Source organism: Carassius gibelio, chromosome B10 (assembly GCF_023724105.1).
Source record: "Carassius gibelio isolate Cgi1373 ecotype wild population from Czech Republic chromosome B10, carGib1.2-hapl.c, whole genome shotgun sequence".
NCBI classification, from domain to species: domain Eukaryota; kingdom Metazoa; phylum Chordata; class Actinopteri; order Cypriniformes; family Cyprinidae; genus Carassius; species Carassius gibelio.
Window position 1 is genome coordinate 22,050,382 of NC_068405.1, and position 16,933 is coordinate 22,067,314.

General features: G+C 35.4%; 2 protein-coding genes and 1 pseudogene across 3 annotated transcripts; 2 read left to right on the forward strand and 1 right to left on the reverse strand.

Annotated features, from left to right (window-relative positions):
- Positions 1 to 731: 731 nt before the first annotated feature.
- On the forward strand, positions 732 to 6,939 carry LOC127966816 (vacuolar protein sorting-associated protein 37B). 2 transcript variants are annotated; one of them, XM_052568091.1, is made up of 5 exons: positions 732 to 929; positions 1,909 to 2,080; positions 3,621 to 3,691; positions 3,771 to 5,680; positions 5,825 to 6,939. In XM_052568091.1, exons 1-4 carry the CDS (start codon positions 825 to 827, stop codon positions 4,170 to 4,172), a joined length of 750 nt encoding a protein of 249 aa, XP_052424051.1. In that variant the 5' UTR covers positions 732 to 824; the 3' UTR covers positions 4,173 to 5,680; positions 5,825 to 6,939. The 2 variants fall into 2 exon arrangements, with proteins under 2 accessions (XP_052424051.1, XP_052424052.1); XM_052568092.1 differs by having other exon boundaries at positions 6,113 to 6,939.
- On the reverse strand, positions 5,396 to 6,994 carry LOC127966817 (tubulin alpha chain-like; annotated as a pseudogene).
- A 1,215-nt stretch (positions 6,995 to 8,209) lies between these two features.
- sec14l7 (SEC14-like lipid binding 7) lies at positions 8,210 to 16,771 on the forward strand. The gene is made up of 12 exons (XM_052566562.1): positions 8,210 to 8,362; positions 9,008 to 9,083; positions 10,036 to 10,079; positions 10,308 to 10,370; positions 10,452 to 10,640; positions 13,324 to 13,419; positions 14,498 to 14,558; positions 14,656 to 14,739; positions 14,849 to 14,955; positions 15,377 to 15,516; positions 15,657 to 15,826; positions 16,110 to 16,771. Exons 1-12 carry the CDS (start codon positions 8,309 to 8,311, stop codon positions 16,211 to 16,213), a joined length of 1,188 nt encoding a protein of 395 aa, XP_052422522.1. The 5' UTR covers positions 8,210 to 8,308; the 3' UTR covers positions 16,214 to 16,771.
- Positions 16,772 to 16,933: the final 162 nt, after the last annotated feature.

The window sequence follows — 16,933 nt, forward strand, 5'->3', positions numbered from 1 at the left end:
TAAATTCCCATGATTTTCAAGCTTTTTGGGCATTCTACCACATGGTGATATTACAATCTTTTAGCCAAACAGAATGGTATTCTTTACAGTATCTTGGTACCGTGTAAAACATTAAATACATAATTAGTTTAAAAATAGAAAAGCACAATAAAATTTCTAGAACTTTAAATAAAATTACAGTGAAAACAGAAAATATAAAAATACATCTGGTCAAAATATTAACAAAAGCTATAATAGTGACACTAAAATAACACTGAATGCTATGTATTAAAATATCACAGTATTATATTAGCCACACTTAACATCAAAAGGGAATTTAATACAATGACAAATATTTTAAGATGGTGATCTCATATTTGTTTATTAGTAACTACAGTTTTTTGTGGCGGAAACTGTATTTACAGTGATGGATTTATTGTAGCCTTTGCAATAAATAAGAAATTTACATTATTTTCTACTGAAATACAGCAAATAAAAGCTAAATAGTGTTTTTAATAAACCACCAGTGATTATTTTGATTAAAAACAATCATATACTAAATAATAAATTATTAATACATTAATTACAAATAATAGGAACGTTAATATTAACCGAAATATACTGTAAAGATGTTAATCAAATTATATGTTTACGTAAAAACTGTTTCCTAAATCCTTCGCCATTAATGGCCTATTGACGTCGCTCGCACGTCCACGCACGTGACGTCACGTCCATTCACAAGCGCTGATTTGACAGGAATCACTCGACTTCCGGTCGAGGAGCAACTCAAGAGGCTTCCCTGCGGCGGCGGAGCGGAGAGACACAATAACAAAGCCACGGGAGAAATGTCCGGCTTCGAGAACAGACTGCAGTCGTACTCTTCCACACAGCTGAACGAACTGCTGGAGGACGATGACAAGCTCCGGGGAATGGTCCGGGAGATGGAGGAGGTGGGTTTAATCCCGGAATATGATGTTATGGTCATATGATCAGTTACAACTGCTCGAGCTTTCGTGTTTCGCGTTATTTTGTTGGATTCTGGGACTGAGACTACAGCAGTATTGATTTTTTGGGAAGTGTTGTTGACTGAAGGAGTGAAGAATGAAGGCAGTATGAACTGACCTTGTAAAATAAAGACAGAAAGAGAGTGATATGTAGACTTGTTATTACGAACGGTCTGCTTCTGTCAATCAAACATTCCGTTTCTTTGGTATGACAATGCTGATAATACCTTAATCTGACTTATTATTAGCGTTTCTTGTATTTTTTTCCACGACTTTCGTTTCATTTTTTGTCTAAAAATGTCAAAGTGTAAAATGTTTGTATTATTATCCAAATTATTATACAATATGAAAATTATTTATTGTATTCATTTTAATGATAAACATTTACAATCAATCATATATGTGTAAACGTTATATTGTTCTCTTATAAAATAATTTAATTTAATATTAAATGAATAGATTTTCTTTAGCTATATTTATACTTTTTGTCTCTATAAATATAATATTTGTGGCCTATATATATATATATATATATATATATATATATATATGATTGTTATATATTAAATAATTGTTATATAAAACAATATATAAAATATATAACATATTTTTTTACTATCTTAAACAGTACATTTTATTAAATTATTTTAGGTCCTTTCAGATTATTTTGTTTGTTTATTTGTAAAAAGTGATGATTAATGAAGAAAGCATTTAATCACTCCGCCGCTGTGCTTTGATAAATCTTCAAAGCCATCTAGAACTTTCTGTTTCTGAAAACATTAATGGTGCAGAATCCTTCTGAATTGTTTTATCTGTACGTAGTATTGGTATTTCCTTGTCTTATTGTGCATGGGCTTTGTATATAATCTTGCTTTGCATTGCTGAGTAGTCGAAAAGATGTGACTCTGCGCTGTTGCTGTCACAGATGCAGGACATGCAGCAGAATAAAGAGCTGACGATCGCCAGTAACCGCAGCCTGGCGGAGCAGAACCTCAACCTGCAGCCTGAACTGGACCATCAGAAGATCCAGCTGACCAAACGCTACTGCTGTTTACAAGATCTGCACGAGTCCTACCAGCTCCGCAGGTCCACGCTAGGTCAGATATGAACTCCGCTCACTCACACTCTCAAACCATTCAACAAATGTTTGTTGACTTTTCAAATGAGAAACCAATAGATCAAGCGGTGTCCGGGTTTTGCCTTAGTTTTTCTATTGGTTTCATACTTGCTGAAGCTAATGACTGAAAAGTAGTTTGACCAATAGCATGCAGGCATTGTACATAATCAACCAATCGTGGCATGCGAGAAGGCAGGATCTACAGAGATAGTCAAAGCAATGCAAATACTTGTGTATGAAAGGTATGAGGACTGTAGAGAGAACATCAACATGAAAACAATACCATTAGAAACCATTCAGCCTGGAAATAAAATCACTAAAACACAAGCATGACCTGAGTATCCAAATACTTTGCACTATTTAAACTATGTAAATATTCCAGTGTAAACGGGACCACGAAAAAGCACATCTTTCTTTTATCTAAACCTTCTTTGCCTTCCTTCTTTGGTGTAAACAATAACACATCCTGGTGAACCTGTTTGGTCACATAATGCTTCCTCTTTATTTCAGCTTCAGCTGGTACTGATCATCCCAGGTCAAATCTGCACATAAATATCAGTGTTAAAAGGCTGTATTTTGTGCTCTATATTTATCCAGTTTTATTTTAAGACATCTTTTATCTTGTGTTGTCAGCGTAATGATTTCGATTTTAAAAGTGAGTTTATCAGGGTCAGTAGGATACAGCAGACAGCTTAGAATTACACTGATACAAAGACTGCTTGAATAATTTCACAAAGAAATTCTACACTGATGTGAAGTTATCCACACTGTAAAACACTCCCTCTATTATCAGACCTATGCTCTTCATGGCTCTGTTTGGTGACTGTCCGGTACAGCATTTTTATAAAAGCAATGCAAAATGCTCACAGCACTGTCTCACATTTTTAAAGAAATAATTCACCCAAAATGTACCTTTTCATAAGATTTACTTGCAATCAGACAATCCAAGATCAAGATGTAGATGAGTTTGTTTCTTTATCAGATTTGGAGAAATGTAGCAGACAGTACATCACGTGCTCACCAATGGATCCTCTGCAGTGAATGGGTGCCGTCAGAATGAGAATCCAAACAGCTGATAAAAACATCAAAATAATCCACAAGTAATCCACACCGCTCCAGTCCATCGATGTCTTGTAAAACAAAAAACTTTGCATTTGTAATAAACAAATCCATTATAAATTAATTCCATCATAAAGACAATAACTGATTGGAGTCGTGTGGATTATTGTGATGTTTCATTCTCTCTCATTCTGACGGCACCCATTCACTGCAGAGGATCCATTGGTGAGCATGTGAAGTAATGCTACATTTCTCCAAATCTGTTCTGATGAAGAAACAATCTGATCTACATCTTCAATGGCCTGAGGGTGAGCACTTTTCCAGCGAATTTAAATTTTTGGGTGAACTGTTCCTTTAACTTATCCTCGATGACCCTAACTGCTAATGTAGTAAAGCTGCTGAAACACTGAAGTTATTTTGCATGTAATCGTTTTTTTTTTTAAATTGGATCTTTTTTTCAGGTAACAGTTCACTTGACACATTGTTGGCTCTTTTGCAAACCGAGGGAGCCAAGATCGAAGAAGAAACAGAGGTAACAACATTTTCCGTATTTTCAGAAATCCACAAGACACATTTTACACAATGTTAAGATTCTCCCATGTGTTTTGTAGAACATGGCCGATTCATTCTTGGACGGGTCCTTGCCCCTGGACAGCTTTATTGATGACTACCAGAGCAAGAGGACGCTGGCACATCTGAGGCGTGTGAAGATCGATAAGCTCCGGGAGATGGTGCTGAAGGGGGTTCATCTTCCTCAGGGTTCCTCTACTGATCCTTCACAACCTCAGGAGACCCATAACTCCAGCGCACCTTTCCAAAGGCTAGCTAATGGATCTCCAGCTCACGTAAGACCAGCACCAACATCTCAAGCATCAGCTATGCCTTACAACCCTCAGAGCACCGGTGCTCCTCTGCCCAACACGGTGCCATCATATTCATGTCCACACCCACAAGCACTTCCTCAAGAGCCCGGTGCTGGTCTTCCCCCGCGGGCAGGTTTTATAATACAATGATGTTCTTCTGCCTCAACATTTCCACTAGAATGTGAAATGTCATTTTTCCACCTTTTTCTTTAGATGCACTTTGATCGTAACAGGTTTGGGTTTCTGCAGGTCCACGAAGAATTCAGATGTTCAGCAGATTTTGGCTCATTCTGTGACACTTGTAACTTGGCATGAACTTTTTTTTTTTCACATGTTCAATGCAGAAAATGCAGAAAGCTCTTGTGAACCTGGCTGTCGGTTAACAACATATTAATTTCCGTTTGTTTGCATAACCTAAAGTGCTGTTAGATGCATCAAGATTAGCATTCAGAATCAAAAGTTTTAATCAGAAAAGTAATGTAAATGACTTCTAAACAATGGGGGGTATTGCATTTCTTACGTAAATATCCTAGTTGAACTGAAAATGTTCAGATAGGTCCTTATGCACATGTAAGACAACTTTACTGTGTACTTTTATATTCCGTGTGGAAACCTGTAACCACAACAGACAATATTGGCATTTTGAACTTCTGGGTTAAAAACTGACCAAAGATGCACTCCAACTGTTCCATGAGCGCTCCGTCAAGTGGTTTTGAATATAGTGGCTTTGTTGGACTTCATTTGGATTTCATTTAAACATGAAATGAAATGTGGCATTAACAGACCAGCCTGACAGTAAGTCTGCTGTAGAAAGACTTTAGTAAACAGTTTAATTATCCTAAACTGAATCAAACTATCCTTAAACGGCTACCATATTCAAAATAATATAAAAAATTATATTATTAAAACAATTAGAAGTAAGAACTGTCATGCTGAGTTGTGACCGTTCTTGTGCACTTTTATATGAAGGATGTTATTATGCAAATCTGTGAAGTTAGAGAGTAAAGTCACTCACTGTATACTGTTGTAAGTACAGGTTAAAAGAAATCAAATGTGCCTTGCAATAGAACCAACAAAAAAAGTGATGAAGAAAGCATTTAATCACACCGTCGCTGTGCTTTGATAAATCTTCGAAGCCATTTACAACTTTCTGTTTCTGAAGACGTTAATGGTGCAGAATCCTTCTGAACTGTTTTATCTGTAGTATTGGTAACCTGTAACACTCCTTATGTAAAGTACTGTACATTGTAGCTGTTTGATTAGTGACTCTCTGTGACTTTTTTTTTTTTTTTAATGCTGATTAATAAATGCCTAAAAGACTACCAAAAGTTAAATGTCTATATTTATTGCTATATTAAGAACCTAAAAAAGTAATCTCACATTTCTTCTTCTCCCTCTTCACCTTCTCCTTCGGGAGTGTCGACTCCCACCTCTTCGTAATCTTTCTCGTGGAGCAACTAAATCTTCACGGGCCTCCGCAAACTCACCCTCCTCCATACCTTCTCCATTGGATCAAACTTGTGATCCAGACGTGCCCAGGCCTCAGCGATGGCTGTGGTGTTGCTCAACATGCAGACTGCCCTTTGAACTTTGGCCAGCTTGCCTCCTGGAACCACAGTCGGCAACTGGTAGTTGATACCAACTTGAGAACGAAAACGGTTAATGCAACACATCTTTTCACACCTAAACTATGCATGCAAATGTTTACAAACATTACTATTGTATGCTGTTACAGCATTTGTAATAGTTTGCTATATATTGCTATGGTAATTTTGTGTTCTCCGGTGTACAATCCAATGTAGAACACAAAAGACACAGGCTGACCTTGAACCCTGTGGGACACCAGTCAACAAACTGAATGGTCCTCTTGGTCTTTATGCTTCTGATGGCGGCACTGACATCCTTTGAAACCAAGTCTTCACGGTACAGCATAGAGCAAGCCATGTACTTCCCTTCACCATCTGATTGGCTGGCTGAAAGCAGGTGTTGTTGATTTCCATGACGGACAGCTGAGCGTGTTATGCCTTCCCGGCGGAGATCACGTATGTGTCATGGTATTTGACCAGGGGACGTCGATGCAACAGCACCAGGTTGGTTTGGAACTCTGTCAGATCAACATTGAGAGCTCCGTCGAATGCTGGGAGGCGATTATCGATGATACGATCTGGCCAATGAGGATGGATGAGGTTGGTGTATGTAGGCCACTCTATGTCCAGGTTATTTTGGCAGATATCATAGATGGCCTCATCGGTGGCCTCGAGGGTGGTGTGTGTGGTCAGAATAGAATTGTAGGGCTCTACCACTCTGGTAGAAACCTGAAAAAACTGAAAACAGTTTGAAGTACTTGCAATGTTTTTCGTAATCCACTGGACTGAAATTTAGTGGATCTTGAGTGTGTTACAGGTGGCTTCCAAGATATTTCCCATTTTATAATATCTTTCATTTATGATTTCAAAATGAGAAATGTCTCTGTATAAAGTGACTGAACGATAGCAGAAAGGACCAAGTGATTATAAACATTCTTGTTAATGTCAGCATGACATGAAAATCTGTTTTCTAATCAATTTTGTTTATGCATTTGCTAGATTTTTTTTTTAAAATGTCATCCTTGTAACTTTGAATCAAACTGTCATACCTCAGTCCTCAGGTCTAATAACAGACTTCTCTCTGGCAATGTACTGCCAGTCTTTTCCAGTCATTTAGTTTGCTTGAACTCCACCCTTTGCATTCACATGTGCCAATGGATTATGCAAATTAACCACCCAAAATGTTCCCCTTGTCAATGATCAGTTCTTCTTAGCTGTAGATCACAACACACAAGAAAACCTATTTCGCTATTTATTTCATCTCGATTTTAAAGTGAAGGGAACTGAATAAAAATGTGCTATCTGATGTGCAGGGCTGAGAGCAAACTCAAGCTTGGCTTTCTTGTCATGGTCAACGTACAGCCTCTCCATCAACAGTGAAGCTAAGCCCAAACCAGTTCCACCAGCAAAGCTGTGGAAGATGAGGAATCCTTGTAATCCAGTGCACTGGATACACTAAACTTAAAAAAAGGTACAAACTATTAATAAATCTGTAAAAACATAATTGCAAGAAAACTTTCCTATCTTAGGTGAAACAGCTGTCTGTATGTTCCAGATCGAACCTCATCTGAATGGGAAAAAATAATGCTAAAAAAAAACACACACGCATGGCACAGGGCTACAGTCCTCAACTAAAACTATTAATACATGTTTTGTTAACGGAAACAAAGCTGGAATAAAATCATAGATAAAAAATAAAACAATATTTCTAAATAAATTAATAAATAATAAATTTTGCTTTAATGACTTGAAATTAAAAAAAGAAAATTGAAACCGAACTAAAACAGAGATAAAATAAATCAAATATATTAAACATAAATAAATAAAAATAACTCCTGGTTTGAAAATAAACAATTAAAAAAATAAAATAGTACAAAGGTTTATGTTGTTATGTAATACTAAAATAACACTGAGAAGGCGAAAAGGGTCTCTGTTTGAGTGTTTTTTTATGACAGGAAGTGTTAAAATGAAAAATGAGAGGGCTTGATGATGTCACCAGAAAAGTTAAACATTTTCAGAGGCCTAGCGATAAAATGGTTAATACAATAGAGTAATTTGCACAACCATGTCGTTCAAAAAGACCCAAACCATTTATTAATAAAGTAAATGGTCAATTAATCAATCTTCATTGTATGTTTCTTTCAAAATACCATTACTTTTACGTTCGTAAGTTGATATTAGTCATTACACATTAAAAATACGATTCTTACACTATTTTAATTATGATTTATAGTTACACTGACTGTACTATGGTATTTTGACATGCAAATAATTGTAAATGCAATCACTTGTTGGAGCATTATTATTTGTCCACATATTAAATGTTTGAATATAATCCTAATATAAAGGACATTTAAGTTATGATAAATATAAATCGAAATATTTTGCAGATGTGTTTACCAGTACTGTCAAATTGTAGATATATGTTTATAAATAAAATGCAAGAAAGAAAGGGGGGGTACGTTAATCGTCTGTAGGATATATCACGGATGTAAACAACTATTGTAGTACATGGTTACAGAACAATATCAAAGATTCGTTGTCATGCATCGTTTCAGAATGACGCTGTATGTTTCATTCATTGTCTTGGCTACGCGTGCCTGGTCTTCACATCAGCGCGCGCGGCTCTCGTGAGCGAGTATAAATATCAGCTGCATGAGCGCGTGAACTCAAAGCTGATGTGTGTGTGATGCTGTCAACATGAGCGGACGAGTAGGAGACCTCAGTCCCAAACAAACTGGGGCTTTAGCACAGGCAAGTAAATGCAGAACATTTCTTTTTATTTAATTCCTGATTTTCAGGATATCTTGATGTAATCTGAGTGTCATTCATAGTTTCATTTAAGACTCATAACTGTTGACATATAAGTTTTAATATAAAATACGATACACACGACGGTTCTGAGGTTTGGGGTCAGTTAGTTTATTTATTTATAGAAATGAATAATTTTATTCAGCAAACATGTATTCAGTTTATCAAAAGTGACAGTAAAGATATAAATAAAATTACATAAGATTTGTATTTCAGATACATGCTGTTGTTTTGGTAGTTCTGGTCATTAAAGAATCAAAAAAATATTATGGCAAAAATCACAACTAATAATAATAAATTATACTTGAGCTGCAAATCAGCACATTAGAATGATTTCTGAAGGATCACGTGACACTTAAGATTGAGTAACGGTGCTGAAAGTTAAATTATAATAATATTTCACATCACTGTTTTAACTTTAGCTCTGAGACTTTTTTTTTCTTTCTCAAAAACATAAAGACCCCAGACTTTGAACGGTGGTATGACCTTATATTAATATGTACTAAAGCATGCAAAACTAATCTTCAGAGTTAACCATATTCCTGTCAAAGATTTGTTGATATATTTTAATGCAATTTGTTTAATTAGTTTCGGGAGAAAATAGCAGATGTGTTGGATCAACTGCCCAATCAGACTGACCATTATCTGCTCCGGTGGCTCAGGGGTGAGAATGGATTTAAAATTGTAATAATAAAATCATCAGAGTATGGTTCTCAGAAACTGTCCTTATCTGGGAACTTGATTTCAGGTAACTTTTGCATGAATGTAGTGGAAGCCTGCTAAAGTTCTTGCCATTAAATTATCTCTGACTCTGACTGCATGGTCAAGGCTATCTATGGGTGACCTTTTGAACCCATGAACCCGTGTGTAGATTAACAGACTGCCAGATCTACAGTAATCCTAAGCAAACACTTGCATGTATAGGGAGGACAATATATGCAAGTACTCTTCCACGAAACAAAAAAGTTATTTCTGAGATGTTTTTAGCTTTTGCATGTCCGATTGCTTCATCTTAACCAGTTTTATCTAGAAATCAATATTGTATGTTGAGGCAGAACATCACAACCATCTGTTGACTTTACGTTTTGAGAGAGAAGTTCAAGGTGACATTCTTGTGAATGTATGCGTCAGTGTTTATCTCCCTTCACCTGTGATTTTTGACCGTTCCAGAATTATTTGCTCTCACCCTTTGCACTACATTATTGTATAATATCCTAAAGTCCTCCTCATCTGCATTCAGCCTTTAATTGTGATTAATCTGGGAAAGAGCAGCAGAGAAATCTGACATTTGTTGTACACATTTTCCTATTTTGCATTTAAATAAAAGAATCAGGACTGTAGAGTAGTGCAGTTTACTTTAAAAAAGATTTTTAGAAGTTGTGAATGAAAGAAAAATTATATATATATTATATATATTATATTATATATTATATATATATTATATTATATATATATAAACATCATTCTAGCTCGAAATGTCATATTTATTTCAAAGTGTTCTTTGTAATTATTTGTGATATTTTCTAGTAATTTCTACAAGTAGCACAAGTTTCTAATTGTTTCAGTGTAAATTATATAAAAGGCATTTTAAGTTTGCTTTCATATCTTGTTTGCAGCTAGAAGCTTCAATGTCCCAAAATCTGAGGCGATGATTAGAAAGGTAATATCACAGCTTAAATGAATTTACAAGCGCTTTAAACACCTGTGGCTGAATTACAGAAACATCTAACTCAAAATCCTATCGTATTTGTATAGCTACCATGAATATTTCACTTAGGAATTTTTTTAAATATAATATAAGATAGGATTTCTGTAATACAGCCACTTTGAATAATGCATGTAGCAAACCAGAATTTGCCTTACATATATCAACATCTTTGTACTGCAGCATCTGGAGTTTCGCAAGCATATGAAAGTAGACACCATCATTGACGACTGGAAGCCACCTGAGGTATGTCAGGACAGTTTTTTATCATGATCTCAAAGTGAAAATTGTCTTGCTATCAAACTTATGTTGTTTTTCTCCGTCCAGGTCATTGAGCGCTATGTGGCAGGCGGATTCTGTGGCTATGATCGTGAAGGAAGTCCTATCTGGTACGATATCATTGGCCCTCTTGATCCAAAGGGCCTTTTACTGTCAGCTAGCAAACAAGACTGCCTGAGGACCAAAGTCAGAGATGCTGAACTTCTACGACGAGAGTGTGAGAAGCAGTCTAAAAAGGTACAGTCTGTCAAATAAAGACCAAATTACTAAGAATACACAGACTTTGTTTTCTGCACTCTAAAAAATAAAGGTTCTGGCATCTGTAGATCCATCAACCCACATGGAAAGAACCTATATGTGGATATATGCGCATATATGAAACCTATATGCATATATACAGTATTGTTCAAAATAATAGCAGTACAATGTGACTAACCAGAATAATCAAGGTTTTTAGTATATTTTTTATTGCTACGTGGCAAACAAGTTACCAGTAGGTTCAGTAGATTCTCAGAAAACAAACAAGACCCAGCATTCATGATATGCACGCTCTTAAGGCTGTGCAATTGGGCAATTAGTTGAAAGGGGTGTGTTCAAAAAAATAGCAGTGTCTACCTTTGACTGTACAAACTCAAAACTATTTTGTACAAACATTTTTTTTTTCTGGGATTTAGCAATCCTGTGAATCACTAAACTAATATTTAGTTGTATGACCACAGTTTTTTAAAACTGCTTGACATCTGTGTGGCATGGAGTCAACCAACTTGTGGCACCTCTCAGCTGTTATTCCACTCCATGATTCTTTAACAACATTCCACAATTCATTCACATTTCTTGGTTTTGCTTCAGAAACAGCATTTTTGATATCACCCCACAAGTTCTCAATTGGATTAAGGTCTGGAGATATGGCCACTCCATAACATTAATTTTGTTGGTTTGGAACCAAGACTTTGCCCGTTTACTAGTGTGTTTTGGGTCATTGTCTTGTTGAAACAACCATTTCAAGGGCATGTCCTCTTCAGCATAGGGCAACATGACCTCTTCAAGTATTTTAACATATGCAAACTGATCCATGATCCCTGGTATGCGATAAATAGGCCCAACACCATAGTAGGAGAAACATGCCCATATCATGATGCTTGCACCTCCATGCTTCACTGTCTTCACTGTGTACTGTGGCTTGAATTCAGAGTTTGGGGGTCGTCTCACAAACTGCCTGTGGCCCTTGGACCCAAAAAGAACAATTTTACTCTCATCAGTCCACAAAATGTTCCTCCATTTCTCTTTAGGCCAGTTGATGTGTTCTTTGGCAAATTGTAACCTCTTCTGCACATGCCTTTTTTTTAACAGAGGGACTTTGCGGGGGATTCTTGAAAATAGATTAGCTTCACACAGACGTCTTCTAACTGTCACAGTACTTACAGGTAACTCCAGACTGTCTTTGATCATCCTGGAGGTGATCATTGGCTGAGCTTTTGCCATTCTGGTTATTCTTCTATCCATTTTGATGGTTGTCTTCCGTTTTCTTCCACGTCTCTCTGGTTTTGCTCTCCATTTTAAGGCATTGGAGATCATTTTAGCTGAACAGCCTATCATTTTTTGCACCTCTTTATAGGTTTTCCCCTCTCTAATCAACTTTTTAATCAAAGTACGCTGTTCTTCTGAACAATGTCTTGAACGACCCATTTTCCTCAGCTTTCAAATGCATGTTCAACAAGTGTTGGCTTCATCCTTAAATAGGGGCCACCTGATTCACACCGGTTTCTTCACAAAATTGATGACCTCAGTGATTGAATGCCACACTGCTATTTTTTTGAACACTTCCCTTTCAACTAATTCAACTAATTGCCCAATTGCACAGCCTTAAGAGCGTGCATATCATGAATGCTGGGTCTCATTTGTTTTCTGAGAATCTACTGAACCTACTGGTAACTTGTTTGCCACGTAGCAATAAAAAAATATACGAAAAACCTTGATTATTCTGGTTAGTCACATTGTACTGCTATTATTTTGAACAATACTGTATGCCACATATAGGCAAAAGTGAAGTGCATATATGTGCATATACAGGAAATATAGGTCTCCTGTATTGCTTCTTCATATCCACATATAAGCCCTATACATATAAGTCCTATACAGATAGGCACATCTATTAATTCAAAGCTCACAGAGCTGAGAAGAGCAACAAGATCATGTTTTTTTTTTCTGTTCAGTTTTTTGTCTTATTTTTGTTCTTGTACTATTTGATTGTTCTTGTAAATAAATAATGTGCATTTCTATATTTTGGACTTTTATTTATGTTGCCTAGCAGGTTTTTTGTCTTATTTTTGTTCTTGTACTATATATATTTTTTTTTTGTACTATTTGATTGATCTTGAGTAAATAAATAATGTACATTTCTACATTTTGGACTTTTATTTATATTGCCTAGCAGCTATGGATTTTATTTTTACTATTATAGGTGAACATATAGGTGCATATATACATTCATATATACACATATAGGTGCATATATATATATATATATATATATATATATATATATATATATATATATATATATATATATATTATATAGGAAAACGGCCAATTTTATATATGTCACATATATTAAAAACCAATATCAAAACCTATATTGAAACATATACTGTATGTTTATATAGGTTTTTTTCCATGTGGGAAGAAGATTTACCATCCATAAATATATATATTTCATTTAAGAACTGTTCACTGAAAGGTTCACAAAAAAGTTTCTTTTATGGCATTGCTGCTCTTTTGGAACCTTAATTTTTAAAAGTGTAATGAGTGTGATGTGATATTTTATTATTTGAACATTCAAATCTGCTTCTCATCTGCAGTGTTCAGGATCATGTCTGTGTTTTTTTATTCTTTATTGTTTTTGGGTGATCTTATTCATCAGCTTGGCAAGTATATTGAATCAATCACCATCATTTATGACTGTGAGGGGCTTGGCATGAAGCATCTTTGGAAGCCTGCCGTTGAGATGTATGGTGAGGTAGGAACATGATGCTTTTACTACAGCTTAGTCCTTTTGAGGTCCAATAATAATTCAACTTTTAATATTATTTTGTATAATTGTTTGTATTTTACTGTGACCTAGCAACGTGCTCATACATATTAAGCTTTGGTGTGTGAGCTTAAATCTTTCTTCTTATTTGCCAGTCAGTAAATACATTATATAAATGAATAAGAAATTTATCACAAGTTATTTTCTTTTATAAATAGTTCACCCAAAAATGAACATTTTACTCACTCGCACATCCAGGATGGACTTGAATTTGTTTATTCATTGTAACAGATTTGGAGAAATGTTGCATTTCATCACTTGCTCAGCAGTAGATCCTCTGCAGTGAATGGGTGCCGTCAAAATGAGAGTCCAAACAGCTGATAAAAACATCACAATAATCCACAAGCAATCCACACCTCTCCAGTACATCAATTAACATCTTGTGAAGAGAAAAACTGTGTTTTATTGACTAAATTACAAGTCCGATATAAATAATGTTGCTATCACCAGTAAAAAAATATAATCTCATCTGAATCAGGAGAGAAATATGCACAGATCAAGCACAGTTTACAAGCAAAAATGTTCCAGAACAGTTCAACAAATGAAGAGTGGATTTAGATCTGAGAGGACAACAGGGGACTTTTTTACTGGAGGAAGGACTTATATTTTGTCCAGAAGTGATGGTTTACAGTTAAAAAATATCTATATAATGATAAATTTGCAAGCCTTTCACTTCAATAGATATTAATCGATGGACTGGAGTGGTGTGGATTACTTGTATATAACTGTGATGTCTGTGATGAGTGACTCTCATTCTGACGGCACCCATTCACTACAGAGCATCCATTGGTGAGCAAGTGATGTAATGCTACATTTCTTTAAATCTCATATGAGGAATAAACAAACTCACCTACATTTTGAATGATTCATGGGTGAGTAAACTGTCAGCAAGTTTTAATTTTGGGGTGAAATATTCATTTGTAACATATTTTTTAAAGTCCTTCTTCAAATCTCAATTTAAATATGACATTGAAGATTGTTATATTATGGTATTTTTCCCCTGCAGATTCTGACCATGTTTGAAGAGAACTATCCAGAAAGCCTAAAAAAGGTGCTTTTAATCAAAGGTGAGTAATCGTTGCACCAGTGAAATCACATCAGCATAATATTGTTCGATAAAAAACAGTTTTGAATGCTTTTAATGATAAATTCTTCTTTCTACAGCCCCTAAACTCTTCCCTATTGCATATAACTTGGTCAAACACTTCTTACGTGAGGAAACACGGCAGAAGATTGCTGTGCTGGGTTGTGAGTTGTCTCATTGGTGCTGTTTTTTAAGGACAACATCACAGTTCTGTTGACTTTGGTGTGTAACTCATCCTGCATGAATGAATATCTTGTGTTCTCCACCTTCAAGCCAACTGGAAAGAGGTGTTGAGGAGCTATGTGGATGCAGATCAGTTACCTGCGGTTTATGGGGGATCCATGACTGATCCTGATGGAGACCCTCTCTGTAAAACCATGGTGCGGTTTACTAGTGAACAGGAGAATAACATACCTTACTGTTCTGGTTTGGGCTCAGTAAGATTACAGTTGAAGTGTATCATAGTTTACATGAAAAAAAGTTTTCCACATTGATAATAAGCAGCAAATCAGAATATTGGAATGATTTCTGAAGGATCATTTGACACTAAAGAGTGCAGCAATGATGCTGGAAATTCAGCTTTGCATTATAGGAATACATTTCATTTTGAAATATTTTCAAGTAGAAAACGGCTATTTTAAATAGTAATAACATTTCCCAATATTATTGTTTTTACTGTATTTTATTATAGTTTCCAAATACATTCAAAAGTCTTACCGACCCCAAACTTTTGAATGCTAGTCTATTCAAACTACCAATATTTTGTTAGTTGCCTTTACTCGTCTGACGTCTTCCTCTCAGTTATGTTATGGTGGTGTAGTGCCGAAGTCTTACTATGTGCGCGACTCTATCAAAATGAAGTATGACCAGTGCATCACTATTAGCCGTGGCTCATCATACCAGCTAGATTATGAGGTGCTCTTTCCAAACTGCGTACTAAGGTAAGTACCACATGTTAAGTGCTAGTTGTTATGCATAATTGTTTAGCAAAAAAGCATGCAATATATTCCATATGTACGCTACTATTCAATTTATTTTTTTATTTTTTTTGTGGTTAACACACAGTTTTTTCTTAATCTAGATGGCAGTTTGCGAGCGAGGGGTCTGATATCGGTTTTGGACTTTTCCTGAAGACGAAAGGGAATGAGACTAAAAAAGTAGAAGCCATGCAGGCAATACTGCCGACCGAACGTTACAATTCCCACCTCGTTCCAGAAGATGGGTCCTACACCTGCGAGGAGCCGGGCATCTGTACGTTTGTTTTAAGTTTGAAGCTTGTTTCCACCATGGAAGTCTTTTTATCTTACAATTAAGACTTTTTTTCTCTAAATATTGAGAATTGCGAAATATAAAATCTGACTTGTGAGATGAAAAAAAAATCCTAATTCTGGAAAAAAAGAGAAGAAAAATCTGACTTGTGAGATAAAAAGTTTTTATTACATTTATCCTGTAAGGGAATCAAGCTTATAGTTTTTGGTGCTTTTCTAATAATTTATTATTATTAATGCTGATAACAATGTCTTTTGCTCTGTAGATGTGGTTTGGTTTGACAACACTTACAGTGTGCTACATTCAAAGAAGGTCAGCTTCACTGTGGATGTGCTTCTACCTGAAGGACAAACAGAAAAACAGGCATAAAACTTGACTGGAATTAGACTTTATATCATATAGCCATTGGCATAAGATAAGATTAGGGCCTACCCAAGTCCTTACATCATGGACTTTGAACACACTATGTTCAACAAGAGAGAGAAAAAATAAAGTGTTTTTGTTTATTTCAAAGTTTTTATATAATTATTCTCTCTATCAGCAAATTACTATAGATAATTATGAAAAGTGATTGTACACAAGGAGTTCCTTAAGGGTGTTGTATGAACCATTTCCAGGATTTTGTTTTTATAATTGTGTATGAGAAATGAAAGCAGTGTGGACTCATAAAGTATTAAATATTTGATCAGTAGATGTGAAATAATTGTGAATATAGGCTATTGAGAATATCTCTCAATATATATAGCATTGAATCAGTAATTATAATGCAGCTTACCCATGTGAGTGTTTGTAATGAGTAAATGCTTCAGTTATAGAAAGATTATATCAATCTTTGTAATATTCAATTTGGAGAATGTTTTTAAAGTGCACATAATTACGCGCTAATTTAAGAATAAAATGCATTTAAGAAAACACTTCATGAAAAAACTGTTGATGAGTTTATGTTTATTTGTATCACTAGAGGACGCACTTGCATCGCATTTTACAGATGACGAAATGCAGTGATGGTCAATAAACACAATGACATTGAGTTTACACGCTTCCACAAACAACAAACCTAAAGATGTATTACATTATGGCACCTTACTG